Source organism: Podarcis gaigeae (assembly GCF_964106915.1).
Source record: "Podarcis gaigeae genome assembly, chromosome: 12".
NCBI classification, from domain to species: Eukaryota; Metazoa; Chordata; class Lepidosauria; order Squamata; family Lacertidae; genus Podarcis; species Podarcis gaigeae.
In genome coordinates, this window is record NC_139688.1 from 7951987 (window position 1) to 7966358 (window position 14372).

The following is a 14372-nucleotide window of genomic DNA, read 5'->3' on the forward strand; positions in this document are numbered from 1 at the left end:
CATGGTCTGAGGGACGGTGGACCGGTCCCCTGCTGGAAAAGGTTGCTGACCGCTGGTGTAGAATGACCTCTTGTTCACCCTGGCTTTTGACACGTGAGGTGTGTATTTTAAAGACCCACGTAATTTTTGCAATTTAAGCTGTTTTAAATTGTTTTCTTTTTGTGTGAAATCATTTTTATTTGACTTTACAGATATAAACTTGTAACATTCCAAATGCATATCCATACATAGAGATTACTCTGGCTCTCAAGACGTCCCCGCATCCCTTCCGTGGGTCCTATTGTCAACATTTTACAACTGCGTATCAATCCAAATTATCCATAGTATTTATTACATTGCAAGTTGGTTTCAAATCCTGCTAATGTTCCCACCTGCCTGCAGTGGTTTCCTAGATAAATTATACCCCCCCATTCTTTTTTTAAAGTTTTTGTCCTCTTGGTTCCTGAGTTTTCCAGTCAGCTTTGCCATTTCAGAGTAGTCCATAAGCTTAGCTTGCCATTCCTCTCTGTTTTTTAATTGTTTTCAATATTGTGAGTTATAGCGTTGTAACCCATCCTGGGACCTTAGGGTGAAGGTGGGTAACAATAACAACAACAACATTCTTAGTCCAGGTACAAAACAAAGCAAACAAGCACTCCTTTAGCTGCCCCAGTTTGGAAGAAGGTGAGTTATGAGCTCTTCAGAACTCCATCATATCCTTCTTAGTCTCTGGCTGATTAATTGTCTGCCTTAAAGGTAAAGGGAACCCTGACCATTAGGTCCAGTTGTGACCGACTCTGGGGTTGCGGCGCTCATCTCGCTTTATTGGCCGAGGGAGCAGGCGTACAGCTTCCGGGTCATGTGGCCAGCATGACTAAGCCGCTTCTGGCGAACCAGAGCAGTGCACGGAAACACCGTTTACCTTCCCGCCAGAGCGGTACCTATTTATCTACTTGCACTTTGACATGCTTTCGAACTGCTAGGTTGGCAGGAGCAGGGACTGAGCAATGGGAGCTCACCTCCTTGCGGGGATTAGAACCACAGATCTTCCATTCAGCAAGTCCTAGGCTCTGTGGTTTAGCTCACAGCGCCACCTGCGTCCCAATTGTCTGCCTTATAACTGATCAAATAAAAGCAACTGTCGGCCCAAAACAACAACTTCCACAGTTTGTGGCTGCAAATCCCTTATGTTTGTTGTGTGGATCAATCTGCTGCTTGATTTCTCCTGAACTGATGCCTGCCCCCATCAATTTCACAGTTTCCCCTTGGATTCTAGCATGTTGGAGAAAAAGTTCTCTCCATCCCCCTTCCCCACACAAAGGATCGCATCAATTATCATGTGCAGACATGCGCATGCTAAACTGCCTCTGGAAGATGAGACGTCTGGCAACCTGCAAAGCAGAGGAGGTGGGGTGATGCCTCTTCTGATGACAATCAAGGCAAACGAGCTTTGTTGTTGTTCTAACATGAAGGTGAATAATAAACTCAGCAAAGGATGGGAGTATGCGTGTTTGGGGCAGTTGGTGAGAGAGATGGCTGGCGATTGGGTTTTGCATTGCCAGGCGCTGTGGGAGAGACAATTTCACAGATGCGCGCTTTGGAAGGGAAAAAAAAATAAAACTCTTTTGTGATCAGCAGCAAGATGGTGCCTCCCGGCTGCACCACAGTGGCGAGGGAATGCTCCTCGCTTGGCCCTTTCATTGCAATGCCTCATCAATCTCCTGCCTTTCCAAAGCTTTCTTCAGCAAGCTGTATTCATTCCCCCTGGCCCTGCTTGGAGTGTGGGGTGGAATGATTCACTCTGCGTCCACAACCCTGGCCCTTGCAGCTGGGTACAGACAGCAGCGGAGCAAGCTGATCGGGCGCTGGTAGGGGGAACCGAGGCAGAACGCTCCGTGGGGCCTTGGAGGAGTCTGCCTGCCTCCTCGCACTCAGCCACCCTACAGCTGAAGGGAGGCAATGGGCGGACTGTTTGGGGCAGAGCGGAGCCTGCGGGACCTAGGAGAGACGCCTGCCATAATCAGAAATGAGAGTCCTAGCTAGGCTTCTTCTATGGGCAGTTACCAGACCATAAGACGCACCTTCTGCCTGTTACCAGACCATAAGACGCACCTAGTTTTTGGAGGAGGAAAACAAGAAAAATATATATACTGAATCTCAGAAGCCAGAACACCAAGAGGGATCGCTGCGCAGTGAAAGCAGCAATCCCTCTTGCTGCTCTGGCTTCTGGGATAGCTGTACAGCCTGCATTCGCTCCATAAGATGCACATACATTTTCCCTTACTTTTTAGGAGGGAAAAAGTGAGTCTTATAGAGTGAAAAATGCGGTACTTTCTGCTTGGGAAAGAATGAGAGGAATGGGGCTTCTCCCTTTTGGGTTTTCAAGCATGCAGATGCTAAAAAAAAAACAACCCAAGATGCTTTCCTACTAATTTTAACTTTGGATCTCATGATAGGAGTAGGGAAGGGAGGGGGAGAGAAATGCAATTCATTTCGCTTTTATAAGTGAGCCTACCCATTTCTCCCTTTCCAGACCAGTAGGTAAAGCGAAACACAGCTGTCCACACTTCTCTGAATTTTGCAATGCAATTCCTCCAGCCAAGTAATGCACACAAGAACACAGACACCGGGGTAAAAGTGTGTGTGAAAATGCAAAGACGAGTGACGGCACCTTCCAAAACAATGCATTAGGCAAGGAGAAATTGCATTGCAATATTGTATGACTTCAATGTCTAAAATCCCTGGTAGAGGACAAGGATCCTGAGATCACGTTAAGGGTAGCCAAATTCTATGTGATTGCCATAAAACTCAGGGAACAAGCTCTGCTATCATAATGATTAAGGTTTTAAATGGTAATTTTAGGTTATATGTTAGTGACTAAGTTATATATATATATATACTGTTGCTATATCTGAATTGTTCCTGTTATACCTAATTGCAAATTCAAATGTATCCCTATCGTGTTTTATGACTTCCTTGATATTGTATGTGGGCTGGAATTGGTCTGTGACCGAAATAATAAAATCCATTCATTCAATGTTGTGCGTGTTGGCACAGAGACATTCAATGTGCGTATGAGTTGAAAGCCTTGTGAACAGCTCTTAAAAATAAATATGTAACCTGATGTGACAATGTGGAGACAGAAAGAATGGAAAAATGAGAATCTGGGAGGAATGCTCATCATTGTGAAGCAAGGAAGTCACACTATATATGGAGGGGAGGGCCAGACTCACAACTGACCACCTTCCTGCCAAACACCAGATCTCATAGGTCATCGGGGGGGGGGGGGGTTTGTCATGTCAATCGGTGCCTGTAAAGACGTCTGCTTCTTGGGAGAAAAGCAATGACAAACCTAGACAGCATCTTAAAAAGCAGAGACATCACCTTGCCAAGAATTGTTAAAGCTATGGTTTTCCCAGTAGTGATGTATGGAAGTGAGACCTGGACCATAAAGAAGGCTGATCGCCGAAGAATTGATGCTTTTGAATTCTGGTGCTGGAGGAGACTCTTGAGAGTCCCATGGTCTGCAAGAAGATCAATCCTATCCATTCTTAAGGAAATCAGCCCTGAGTGCTCACTGGAAGGACAGATCCTGAAGCTGAGGCTCCAATACTTTGGCCACCTCATGAGAAGAGAAGACTCCCTGGAAAAGACCCTGATGTTGGGAAAGATGGAGGGCACAAGGAGAAGGGGACGACAGAGGACGAGATGGTTGGACAGTGTTCTCGAAGCTACCAGCATGAGTTTGACCAAACTGCGGGAGGCAGTGGAATACAGGGGTGCCTGATGTGCTCTGGTCCATGGGGTCACGAAGAGTCGGTCATGACTATACGACTAAACAACAACAGCAAACTCTTAAGAAGAGTTTTGGATTGGATTTGATATCCCGCTTTATCACTACCCTAAGGAGTCTCAAAGCGGCTAACAATCTCCTTTCCCTTCCTCCCTCACAACAAACTGTGAGGTGAGTGAGGCTGAGAGACTTCAGAGAAATGTGACTAGCCCAAGGTCACCCAGCAGCTGCATGTGGAGGAGCGGGGAATCGAACCTGGTTCACCAGATTGCAAGACTACTGCTCTTAACCACTACACCACACTGGCCCTCTTACACTGCAGGGGCAATCCAATGGGTCTTTTCCTTGCTTTTTGTCACTCTGCAGCCTTCGTCCCCATGCAGGGGGACAAGGAAAGGTGCTGCTTTTAAAAGCGGCAGGATTTTTCCTACAAAAAAGCGCTTACATGTGTTCTTTCCCGCTGCGACTGGAATTTTGCTGCACCTGATGCCATATGTGATGTCAGGTGTCAGAAAGGTGTGTGTGGCGCCTAGGAAGTAGTTTGACAGGCCAATTTCCAAGACCTGGTGGGCCAGATTAAGCCCATGGTCCAGACATTCCCCGCCTCTGGTGTATGCTGTGTGAATAATACTTCGCTGTGAGATTATTATGCAAAAATATTTGATTGGCAGAGTTTGCACTGAGCAGAGAATTCAAGTATCTTGGAAATGGCTTCTCTTCCTTTAAATAATAATAATAATAATAATAATAATAATAATAATAATAATAATAATAATAATTTATTTATACCCCGCCCATCTGGCTGGGTATCCCCAGCCACTCTGGGAAGCTTCCAACAAAATATTAAAATACAATACTCTATTAAACATTAAAAGCTTCCCTAAACAGGGCTGCCTTCAGATGTCTTCTAAAAGTCTGGTAGTTATTTTTCTCTTTGACATCTGGTGGGAGGGTGTTCCACAGGGCAGGCGCCACTACCGAGAATGCCCTCTGCCAGGTTCCCTGTAACCTCACTTCTCGCAATGAGGGAACCGCCAGAAGGCTCTCAGAGCTGGACCTCGGTGTCTGGGCTGGACGATGGGGGTGGAGACGCTCCTTCAGGTATACTGGGCCGAGGCCATTTAGGGATTTAAAGGTCAGCACCAACGCTTTGAATTGTGCTCTGAAACGTACTGGGATCCAGTGTAGGTCTTTCAAGACCGGTGTTATATGGTCTCGGTGGCCGCTCCCAGTCACCAGTCTAGTTGCCGCAATCTCTTTCACTCTTTCCCTGGAGTAGGAAAAGGTCCTATTGAGAGGTTCCCCTGCAATGACAAGGGAGGGTAGCATTTGCATTCTGACAGTGTTTCTCCCTTCTCTGCCTTTGCCATTGACTCAAATGTTTTTTTTATGCTTCGTTTTCTGCCAAAGACAAAACAAGCGAGCATTACCTTTCCCTCCTCTACCAGCTGTCTCATTTAATCTGCCTTATTTCTTTGAGCTGCCAACAAGAAACCGATTACGAGGGTCCCAATCCAATAAGGACCTTCAGTCTGTATTGGATCTGAAACTGCTTTTACACATGAGATTGTGCTTTAATTCTTTCTTATATATAAACCAAAGGTTTTTAATTGCTTTTTAAAGTGTTTGCACCCATGAAATTGCAAAATTGTTTTCACCGCTCATGTCTTTTTCTTGTGAAATTGCTTCATGATATTTTGCGGAAAGTGATTCATAAATGGAACTAAAGAAAGGAAATATTTAAAGCGCGGGGGGGAGCCTCCCCAAGGTGATCTACAATTAAAATACAATATAGCATAGGTATGACAATAAGACCACGAGAAGCCAGTCAAAATGAACCACAAATGTCCAGCACAAAGAAAACCAAAGTACAGGACATAGTTGCAACAAAAGCCTTCTGCGGAACATAGTGAAAAGTGAAAGTGTGTACATTTAGGACGTCTGCTACGTCTTTGTATTGCCAGTTTCACTCTGAACTTTGTAAGTCAAACCCCAACTCTTGAAGAATAAATAAATAAATAAATAATAAATAAACAAACAAATTTAAAACACTTAACTGATGCAACAAAAAACCAGCATAAAATACAGTATAAAATGTGAATAACAAAAAAATCAGAATTAAAAAATCAATTAAGGGGGAAATATATCCAATAAACATTAGATGATCACCAGGGCTAGCTGGCTAAATGAGTCCTATTTGGGCCAGCGAGGAGACCAGGGGATCCCAGAAAGGGTAATCTTCATAAAAAGGGGAGGGAGGGGGAAGGAAGGGGAATAAAAGATCAGGCTAAGTTCAAATTGAAAGCCAGGTGGAATAGCTCTGTCTTACAGGCCCTGCGGAAGGAAGTTAAATCCTGCAGGGCCCTGGTCTCATGAGACAGAGCATTCCACCAGGTCGGAGCCATCACTGAGAAGGCCCTGGCCGTGGTGGAGGTTAATCTGACTTCCTTAGGGCCCGGGACCTCTAAACTATGATTATTCATGGACCTTAAGGTCCTCTCTGGGGCATACCAGGAGAGGCGGCCCTGTAAATACAAAGGCCCTAAGCCACAAAGGGCTTTAAAGGTCAAAACCAGCACCTTGAACTTGACCCGATACTCCACCAGGGGCCAGTGCAAGAAGAGATTTATAAAGGACAGGGGCATTAACCAACAAGTCCCCACCTACCTTCTGATGTTTCCCAGTGATTCCTTCCTTTCCCAGCTCTGGAAAAACTGCAAGGGTGCATGCTGAGTTGGGGTATGCCCTAAAAACGTACCTGGAGCCGATTCGTTTAGTGGCATTAAGGCATTCAGCTTCCGGATAGTCTCCAAGCAGGCCTCTTGCTCCTTCCTGATGAAACAGTCTGAATGCATCGGAGTAGCCTGAAAACAAAGAGGAAAAAGGCTCGTCTTAACAAATAGACGGATGGTCTATTTTCACTCTCCTGGAGGAAGCCTAAACTACAGTATTGGGGTGGGGGGGTGGGGAGGGGAGAGAGGCAAAGACACCTGTATTTAGAGAACAACATTATGCCAAGGGGAGTGGGTTGTAGCTCAGCTGGTGTCAGGGATTGTGCTGAGGAGGGCTGCACTGAGTAGGAATGGTGGGAGTCTTCCCCTCTCCCTCCCCTCCTCCTGCTCCAGATCCTGAATATTCCCAGGAGCCGGAGGGCAGTATAGATTTGGAATAGTGGTTTAAAGAGGGACGTAGTTCAGAAGGCAGAAGCTGGGAAATACTGGATGAGGAACAGCTAGGAGAAAAAGCACTGGGAGGGAGAGAGTTAACAGATTCACTGTCACTGGAAATCATTCATCGGCTTAGCCCTGAGAGCTGATAAGGTGGCAGCACAGAAAGCACAGTGGTTGTGAGATCAGGTTACAAGATGCAGTAGTGACATGGGTGACTAGGGAGGAAGTGGGTGGAACCCTTAATTGGGAGCACCTCCCAGAAATGGAAACAGGAGGAGCTACCTACGATAGAAGAATGGAGAACAAAAATGATGGACTATGCAGAACTGGATAGAATGACAGGAAGGATCCGAAATCGACGAGATCAAAGATTTACAGAAGATTGGGAAAAATTTATTGAATATTTGCAAAAACTAAGTGATAATCAGATAACGTTTGTAAGTTTTAATGAAGCTCTGTGATGGGAAAATGTCAAAATAAGTATTAAAAAACAGGATGGAATTTACAGTAATAATATAAACAATAAGGCAGAAATGTGCAAAAAGTAAAAATATGAAGGCTTTGCAGACAAATTGAGGGAAGTCAAAAAAGAGAAATAAGATGTAATTAAGATGTATGGAGTGTATAATTTTGTTTTGTATTTGAAAACTAATAAAAATATATATTTTTTAAAAATAATAATAATAATTGGGAGCACCTCCATTCCTTGGAATGGATTATTTGTTCTATCGCTGTGATCATTAAAGTTTCTAACTGGGAAGAAGACTCCTTTTCCTTTGTTCTGCTTATCTACTGCCAAAAGGAGTGAGGAAGCCGATTCGTTGAAGCCTGACAGTTGGTAGTGTTGGCTCAGGGAAAAATTGTACAGAAAGGAGAACTCAGGGCTGCCAAGATCCAAGTTTGGGGCTCTCTTTGGTGATAGAACCCCAGCGGAGATTTAAAATCACAAAAAATTGCAGCCAAGCAAAGCATGGCTCAGACCTGTAAAATATGCCCTTCCAAGTTCCTTCCAAAGTTTCCCTCTTCCCTTAGCATAGGAAAAGACCACACATTTGTTAAGTTTAAAATGGCTTACTTACAAACTCTCCAAAGGTCAGGTTCATGTGCTATTCGATACAGCATTCAGAAAAAGTTGCACCGGCAATGAAATTGGGCTTACTTACAAAGTAGTTGTGAAAGTTCCTAAATTATTGGTACAGGAACTAGAGTGGCTTGTGAGAGCCATGTGCTCTGAGCTGGAGCAACATCTCCACCTTTTGAGTTTCTCATGCAGACTGGGAATGAACAGTAGGCTTGATTACTTGTTTCCTCCCAAGTTAAGGGAAGTGACCTAGGCTAAGTCTGGCAGGACTTTATGGGATTAATGCCTTCTTGCATTAATTAAACCTAAGCACATTGGTTATATGAGGATGGCTATCCCAGGGGTGAAACATCTGTCTTGCATGCTGCTGCCTCCACTGCCTCTTTCTTCCTGCTCTTTCACGGTCAAGAGCTTTTGTTCATCCTGGTTGTGTTTTACAAGTTTCCCTTTCCTATACTGTATGCAGCTTTGAATGCTGTTCCATGGGGAAAGCGATTCTCTAAATTTATATACCGTATTTTTCGCTCCATAAGACGCACTTTTCCCCTCCTAAAAAGTAAGGGGAAATGTGTGTGTGTCTTATGGAGTGAATGCAGGTGGGAAGCAGGCAGGAAAAGCCCCCAAGAGCTGCACACATGTTCCGCGCGGCTCTTGCGGGAGGTGAGGGAAGGGGCAGAGGGCAGCACCTCAGTCCCTTACCCCACCTCCCAGAAAAGCCTGCAAGTGCCGCATACAGGCTCTGCTCAGCGCTCCCTTTTAAAAAAAAAAATTCCCTTGCATTCCCCCTCTAAAAACTAGGTGCGTCTTATGGTCAGGTGTGTCTTATGGAGCGAAAAATACGGTGATTACAATCATTGGAAAGCTGGCTCCAAGGTTCGTTCTTTGTTTCCCCAGCGCAATATGCCGGCTTGGGGTTCCTGAGTACAACCACTTAGCGCCGTGTGATATAAAATGATGCTACGAGCGTGAATTTCTTCAGGCCTGAGCCTCCCGGTCCGGCTCCTTTCGCCTTGAAGATGCTGTTTACAGCTTTCTGCATCCAATTGAGATGAATCGGTTTCAATTTCCCCGGGAGAAAACACCAGCGATCTGTGCAGAACATGGCGCGATGTGATGGATGAGGCAGGATGGTGCAATGAAGACAGAAGCTGAGCAAATGCCCACTCTCAAACTCCCCCCCTCCCAAATCTCCCAAGGAGGCTGAGAAAGGTTTGACTGGCAGCACGCTTGGCTACTGGTGGTGGGAGACACGAGGATCTGATAGGAGGAAGCGCAACGACCGAGCATGAATTAATCGAAGGGAGAAGAGGCCTGAGCATGCCAGCACATTCAGAGTTCTGTTGCACACAGAGCAATGGCTTGCTTGAAAAACAGCCCGGCAAATTCTATCAAGAAGGCAATAAAACCTGGGGAGGAAGGACAGATTCAAGCAGAGGCTGTGAAGATATATATGCAACATAACAGACCTTATGACAGGCCTGAGTTCGAGTGATGCGTGATCACGCATTTATGGGTGACGTTCAACCAAGTTTTAATCAGGATAGACCCTTGGAGATTAATGAGTAATTAAGTTGAATCCAGTAAGTTCAATGGTACTACTCTGAGGTTTTTAAACAGAGGTTGGGTGCCAGGGATTAATGAGCTGTGATTGCTGCAGTGCTGAGGGTTCGACTAGATGATCCTTAGAGGTTCTTCCAACTCAACTATTCTATGATGAATTACCGCTAATAATATTCTTTTTCCAACTAGCTGTTCTTCCAGCCCAATCTTTTGCACACTTCTTTGGAAATACAGTGGTACCTTGGTTAAAAATGCTTCAGGTTACAGACGCTTCGGGTTACAGACGCTTCAGATTACAGACTCCACTAACCCAGAAATAGAACTTTGCTTCAGGATGAGAACAGAAATCGCGCAGCGGCGGTAGCGGGAGGCCCCATTAGCTAAAGTGGTGCTTCAGGTTAAGAACAGTTTCAGGTTAAGAACAGACCTCCAGAGTATAACTGTGACTTTAAAGATGAATGGGAACCCTTTACAAAGTATTTGAAGATGCAACAAAGCGAACTGGACTCCTTGGCTGGCTTTGAATAAACATTCACAAACTTTTGTATTGATGATAATCAGCTAAATAGTTTGAGGATGTATACAACTGTGTAACATGCAGAAAACAGAATTCTTAGATAAATCAAAGACTGGAACAGAGGGAAGCCAGGAGGTGGGTTTTGTGGGGGAGGGTGGGGGGGAGAGAAAATGGGGAAAAAATAAGGATGATATGTTTTTGGATAATATGTTTTGTTTAAATTTTGAATAAACAAGCAAAACAAAAAAAAGAACAGACCTCTGGAATGAATTAAGTTCTTAACCTGAGGTACCACTGAGTCCCAATGACTAAATAAATAAATAAATAAATAAATAAGCAAGCCTAGGCCTTACCGCATAACCCTAAGCATTGCCTAGGATTGTAGTCCTAGTTTATCAACCGCCTGCGATTTTTCCATGCCGTTGCTTAGAGATTTTCATTTGTTTGTTTGTTTGTTTGTAGCCAGCCAGCTTCCTTTTATAGCATTTTTGGGAAACCATTCAATCAAACATCTCAAAAGAAATGCACAAGTGTAACATCTCTCGGCATCCGACAGGGTACTTGTTTTGAAATACCTTTGCTCTGTGACTGTAACCATCTCAGATGCCTTTTGAGAAAGGCAGAGCAGCGATAACACTTCAAAGGCCTTGGAGGAAACGAATAGCACAGCCCTCAAGGATTCTACAAGGGTGGCACCAAATCAAAACGCACCTGTGGTGGTCTTTGTCAATCAATCAGGGCTCCTTCTTCCTTCCTTTCCTTTTAAAGGGTTTTTCTTTGCTCGGTTGATTCTTCCAAAGAAAGGAGAAATCATGGAGTCCCATAACTGTGAGATTACCTTACACCATATATATGCCCCCTCAACCTCTTCAATCTGTGGAACTCCAAACAGAAATCTCTGTCGAAACATTTCCTGATCACCGTCTGGCTCGGAGCTGAACAAGGAACACTGCTGAAACCCACCCAAGGAGAAAGCTTTAATTGGATCGGTAATTAAATTAAAACTATCCTGCCCTCGGCTTTTAAAAGCGCTCCATCCTGGCACCGACAGTCCGTCCTATGAAGAGCTCTTCCTAATTGTGTCCCCAGAGGCCTTTTTGAAAGTGAGAAGATTTTGATCAAAATTAGCAGAATGACTGGGCAGTCTGAAAGCGGGTTTGGAGAGAGCGGGTGATCAAGATCTCCAAAAAAACAAAAAACAACGAACTTCTTATTCTTGCCATTAAAAGAAAGAAAAGCAAAATTAAAATGGAAGCCAAGATACTGCAGTCCTGGTGTTTTCTGTCAAAGAGGGAAATGGCAAAGCTGAAAAAAATCTCTTCATCCAGAGTAATTATTCTAAGGATAGAGCCCAGAATCCAATTGTAGACTGAACACTAGGGTCCTTCTCAATGAACTCTCTCAATACATGTGTTCCTAAGGCGGCTTGAGATCAGTTGAAAGCTAACCTTTGCAGAAAGGACTGGAATTTGAACCTATGAAAACAGAATGGGCTGAAAATTCCAACCCACGTGAATTAAACTCAGTACCAAAAAACACCCCCCAAAAAATGTGTCTCACACACTAATCTATGGGAGCAAACACGCTGGGTTCTAGAGTGATCCAATACCGTTGAGAAAGACAAAATTCAAATAGCTGTACAGAACTATTGTATGACTCTACATGTGTTTGCATGTTATAAATTGCCACTGCATTCAAATTTGGGAAACAATGGTTTGCAGAACAAACCAGAGCTGAGATACAAAACCAGAGCTGGAAGCCATAGCTTGTGCAAAACATAGCTTGCTCACCTATGGTAAACTATGGTTTGCTATGATCTTGGAAGTCAGCGCAGATATCAGAATGTTCAGTGGGAGGAAGAAGGAGCATCTGTGCAAAACCAGGCTATCATGAAAGATTCCCAAACCATAGTTCTTGCCATTGCTAGTGCATGGTTTAGGAGTTCCATGTGGATGTTGGATGTTCACCGGCCATTGAGTTTTGTTTGAAAATGTTGAGCTTGTTTCTTTCCAAACTACTACTGGGCTAACGGCTAGGGACGTGGGTGGCACTGTGGGTTAAACCACAAAGCCTAGGACTTACCGATCAGAAGGTCGGCGGTTCAAATCCCTGCTACAGGGTGAGCTCCCGTTGCTCAGTCCCTGCTCCTGCCAACCTAGCAGTTTGAAAGCACATCAAATTGCAAGAAGATAAATAGGTACCACTCCAGCGGGAAGGTAAAAGGCGTTTCCTGCTCTGGTTCGCCAGAAGCAGCTTAGCCATGCTGGCCACATGACCTGGAAGCTGTATGCCAGCTCCCTCGGCCAATAAAGCGAGATGAGCACCGCAACCCCAGAGTCGGCTACGACTGGACCTAATGGTCAGGGATCCCTTTACCTTTACTGGGCTAACAGAGTCAACCATTCTGGGTTGCTGACTGTGTTTCCTTGCAGGCGCTGATGTGCTCAAAGCTTCAGCGACTCCTAGCCAAAGTCCTGTGTCTCTATATTTAACCTTGGCAGTTGCTGCCACAGTGCTGGACAATGTATGGCACACAGCATCAGGAACGAGGGCGTCCTTTGCATGCCAACTAGGAATGAATGTGCAGTAATGCTTTTAGCCTCTGAAGCCAATTCCCATAATTCTCTGGATCAGATCCACTAAAGTGAGATGAGACTATTCCCACGCTCCTGGAAGGCCTCTTGAATAGCACCCTTGCTGCTCAACCCTTGGAGCAAAACAGGGTGGTAAAATCCTGAGGGAGTAAAGGAGACCGTACCACATTGAGCTGTGGGTGGGAGGTAGAGACCAGTTCTGAATGCTTCCTCTCCTCTGTACCACAAAAAATAATACTGTATTTACTCGCATCTAATGCTCACCCCTTTTTCGGCCAAATCACGTTGCGAAAATTAAGGTGCGCATTAGATTCAATGGCACATTTACATTCGCCAGCAAATACTTTTCTTGGTTTCAAGGTTCTGAAAAATTGAGGTGCGCTTTAATTGAAAACGGTAATTGAAAACGGAAAACCAATACACATGGGAGAGAGATTCGGCCTCGGTCCAGTATACCTGAAGGAGCGTCTCCACCCCCATCGTTCGGCCCAGACACTAAGGTCCAGAGCCGAGGGCCTTCTGGCGGTTCCTTCCCTGCAAGAAGTGAGGTTACAGGGAACCAGGCAGAGGGCCTTCTTGGTAGTGGCGCCTGCCCTGTGGAACGCCCTCCCTTCAGAAGTCAAGGAAATAAACAACTATCTGACTTTTAGAAGACATCCCTGTTTAGGGAAGTTTTTAACATTTGTTGTTTTATCATATTTTGTTGGAAGCTGCCCAGAGTTGCTGAGGAAAGCCAGCCAGATTGGTGGAGTATGAATAAATTATCATCATCATCATCATCATCATCATCCTAAATGCAGTGAATGTTTTATGCTGAGGAGCACCACCATTTTGAAGTGAAACAATCAGTTTGATCACTACCAATTCATTTTATCGGATGGATAAGTCTTAAGGTATTTCAATGATCATCAACTACAGTCATACCTCATGTTATGTCCGCTTCATGTTACGTTCTTTCAGGTTACATCCCACGGTGACCTGGAAGTACCAGAAAGGGTTACTTCCAGGTTTCGCCGCTCACGCATGCGCAGTAGCGCAAAATGACATCACACGCATGCGGAGTAGCGGCGAATTGCAACCCGCACGTGGACATGTTGCAAACAGGCCCCCGGAACAGATCCCGTTTGCAACCAGAGGTACCACTGTATTTTTAAGGCCTGTGGGCACATCTGTAATTCTGTTATCTCATCAGGGCACTTCTCTCCCCCTGAATCAGCCCATCCTATTCACAGAGAGCTGGGAAGAGAAAAAGCGCACACATACCTCCTCTTCAACATTTCTCTGATGCAAACAGGGATGTCCTATTCCTAATAATAATAATAATAAATTATAACCAGCCCATCTGACTGGGCTGCCCCAGCCAAGGAAAAAGACTTGCCAAATCAAGTGAGATTAAGACACAATCTGGGAATTCAAGATAAGAGGAGCCAAGAGTAGGTCAACAATACCAATGAAATCTCTTAGGATCTCACATGTCCCTGTGACATAACAGACATTGCATACACTGATGCAAGCGAGCATGGGGGCCCAGGAGATGAAGAAAGCTCGGAGAAAGCTCGGAGCCACACACACGCACATGATGAATGCGATCTCACAAAGCCGTTTCAACAAAATCAGCTCGTCGCGTAGCGGAGGCTGTATGCAAAAAATTGAAGTTGATTCTTAAATGGAAGAATGA

General features: G+C 44.8%; 1 protein-coding gene across 9 annotated transcripts in view; it reads right to left on the reverse strand.

Annotated features, from left to right (window-relative positions):
• Positions 1–14372, reverse strand: part of ADCYAP1R1 (ADCYAP receptor type I) — a 138667-nt gene that overhangs the window by 75140 nt on the left and 49155 nt on the right. For all 9 annotated transcript variants that reach the window (XM_083704202.1, XM_083704204.1, XM_083704199.1 and 6 more), the window contains exon 3: positions 6531–6636. In XM_083704202.1, the coding sequence (XP_083560328.1) occupies positions 6531–6636 (106 nt within the window). The remainder of the gene's footprint in view (positions 1–6530; positions 6637–14372) is intronic.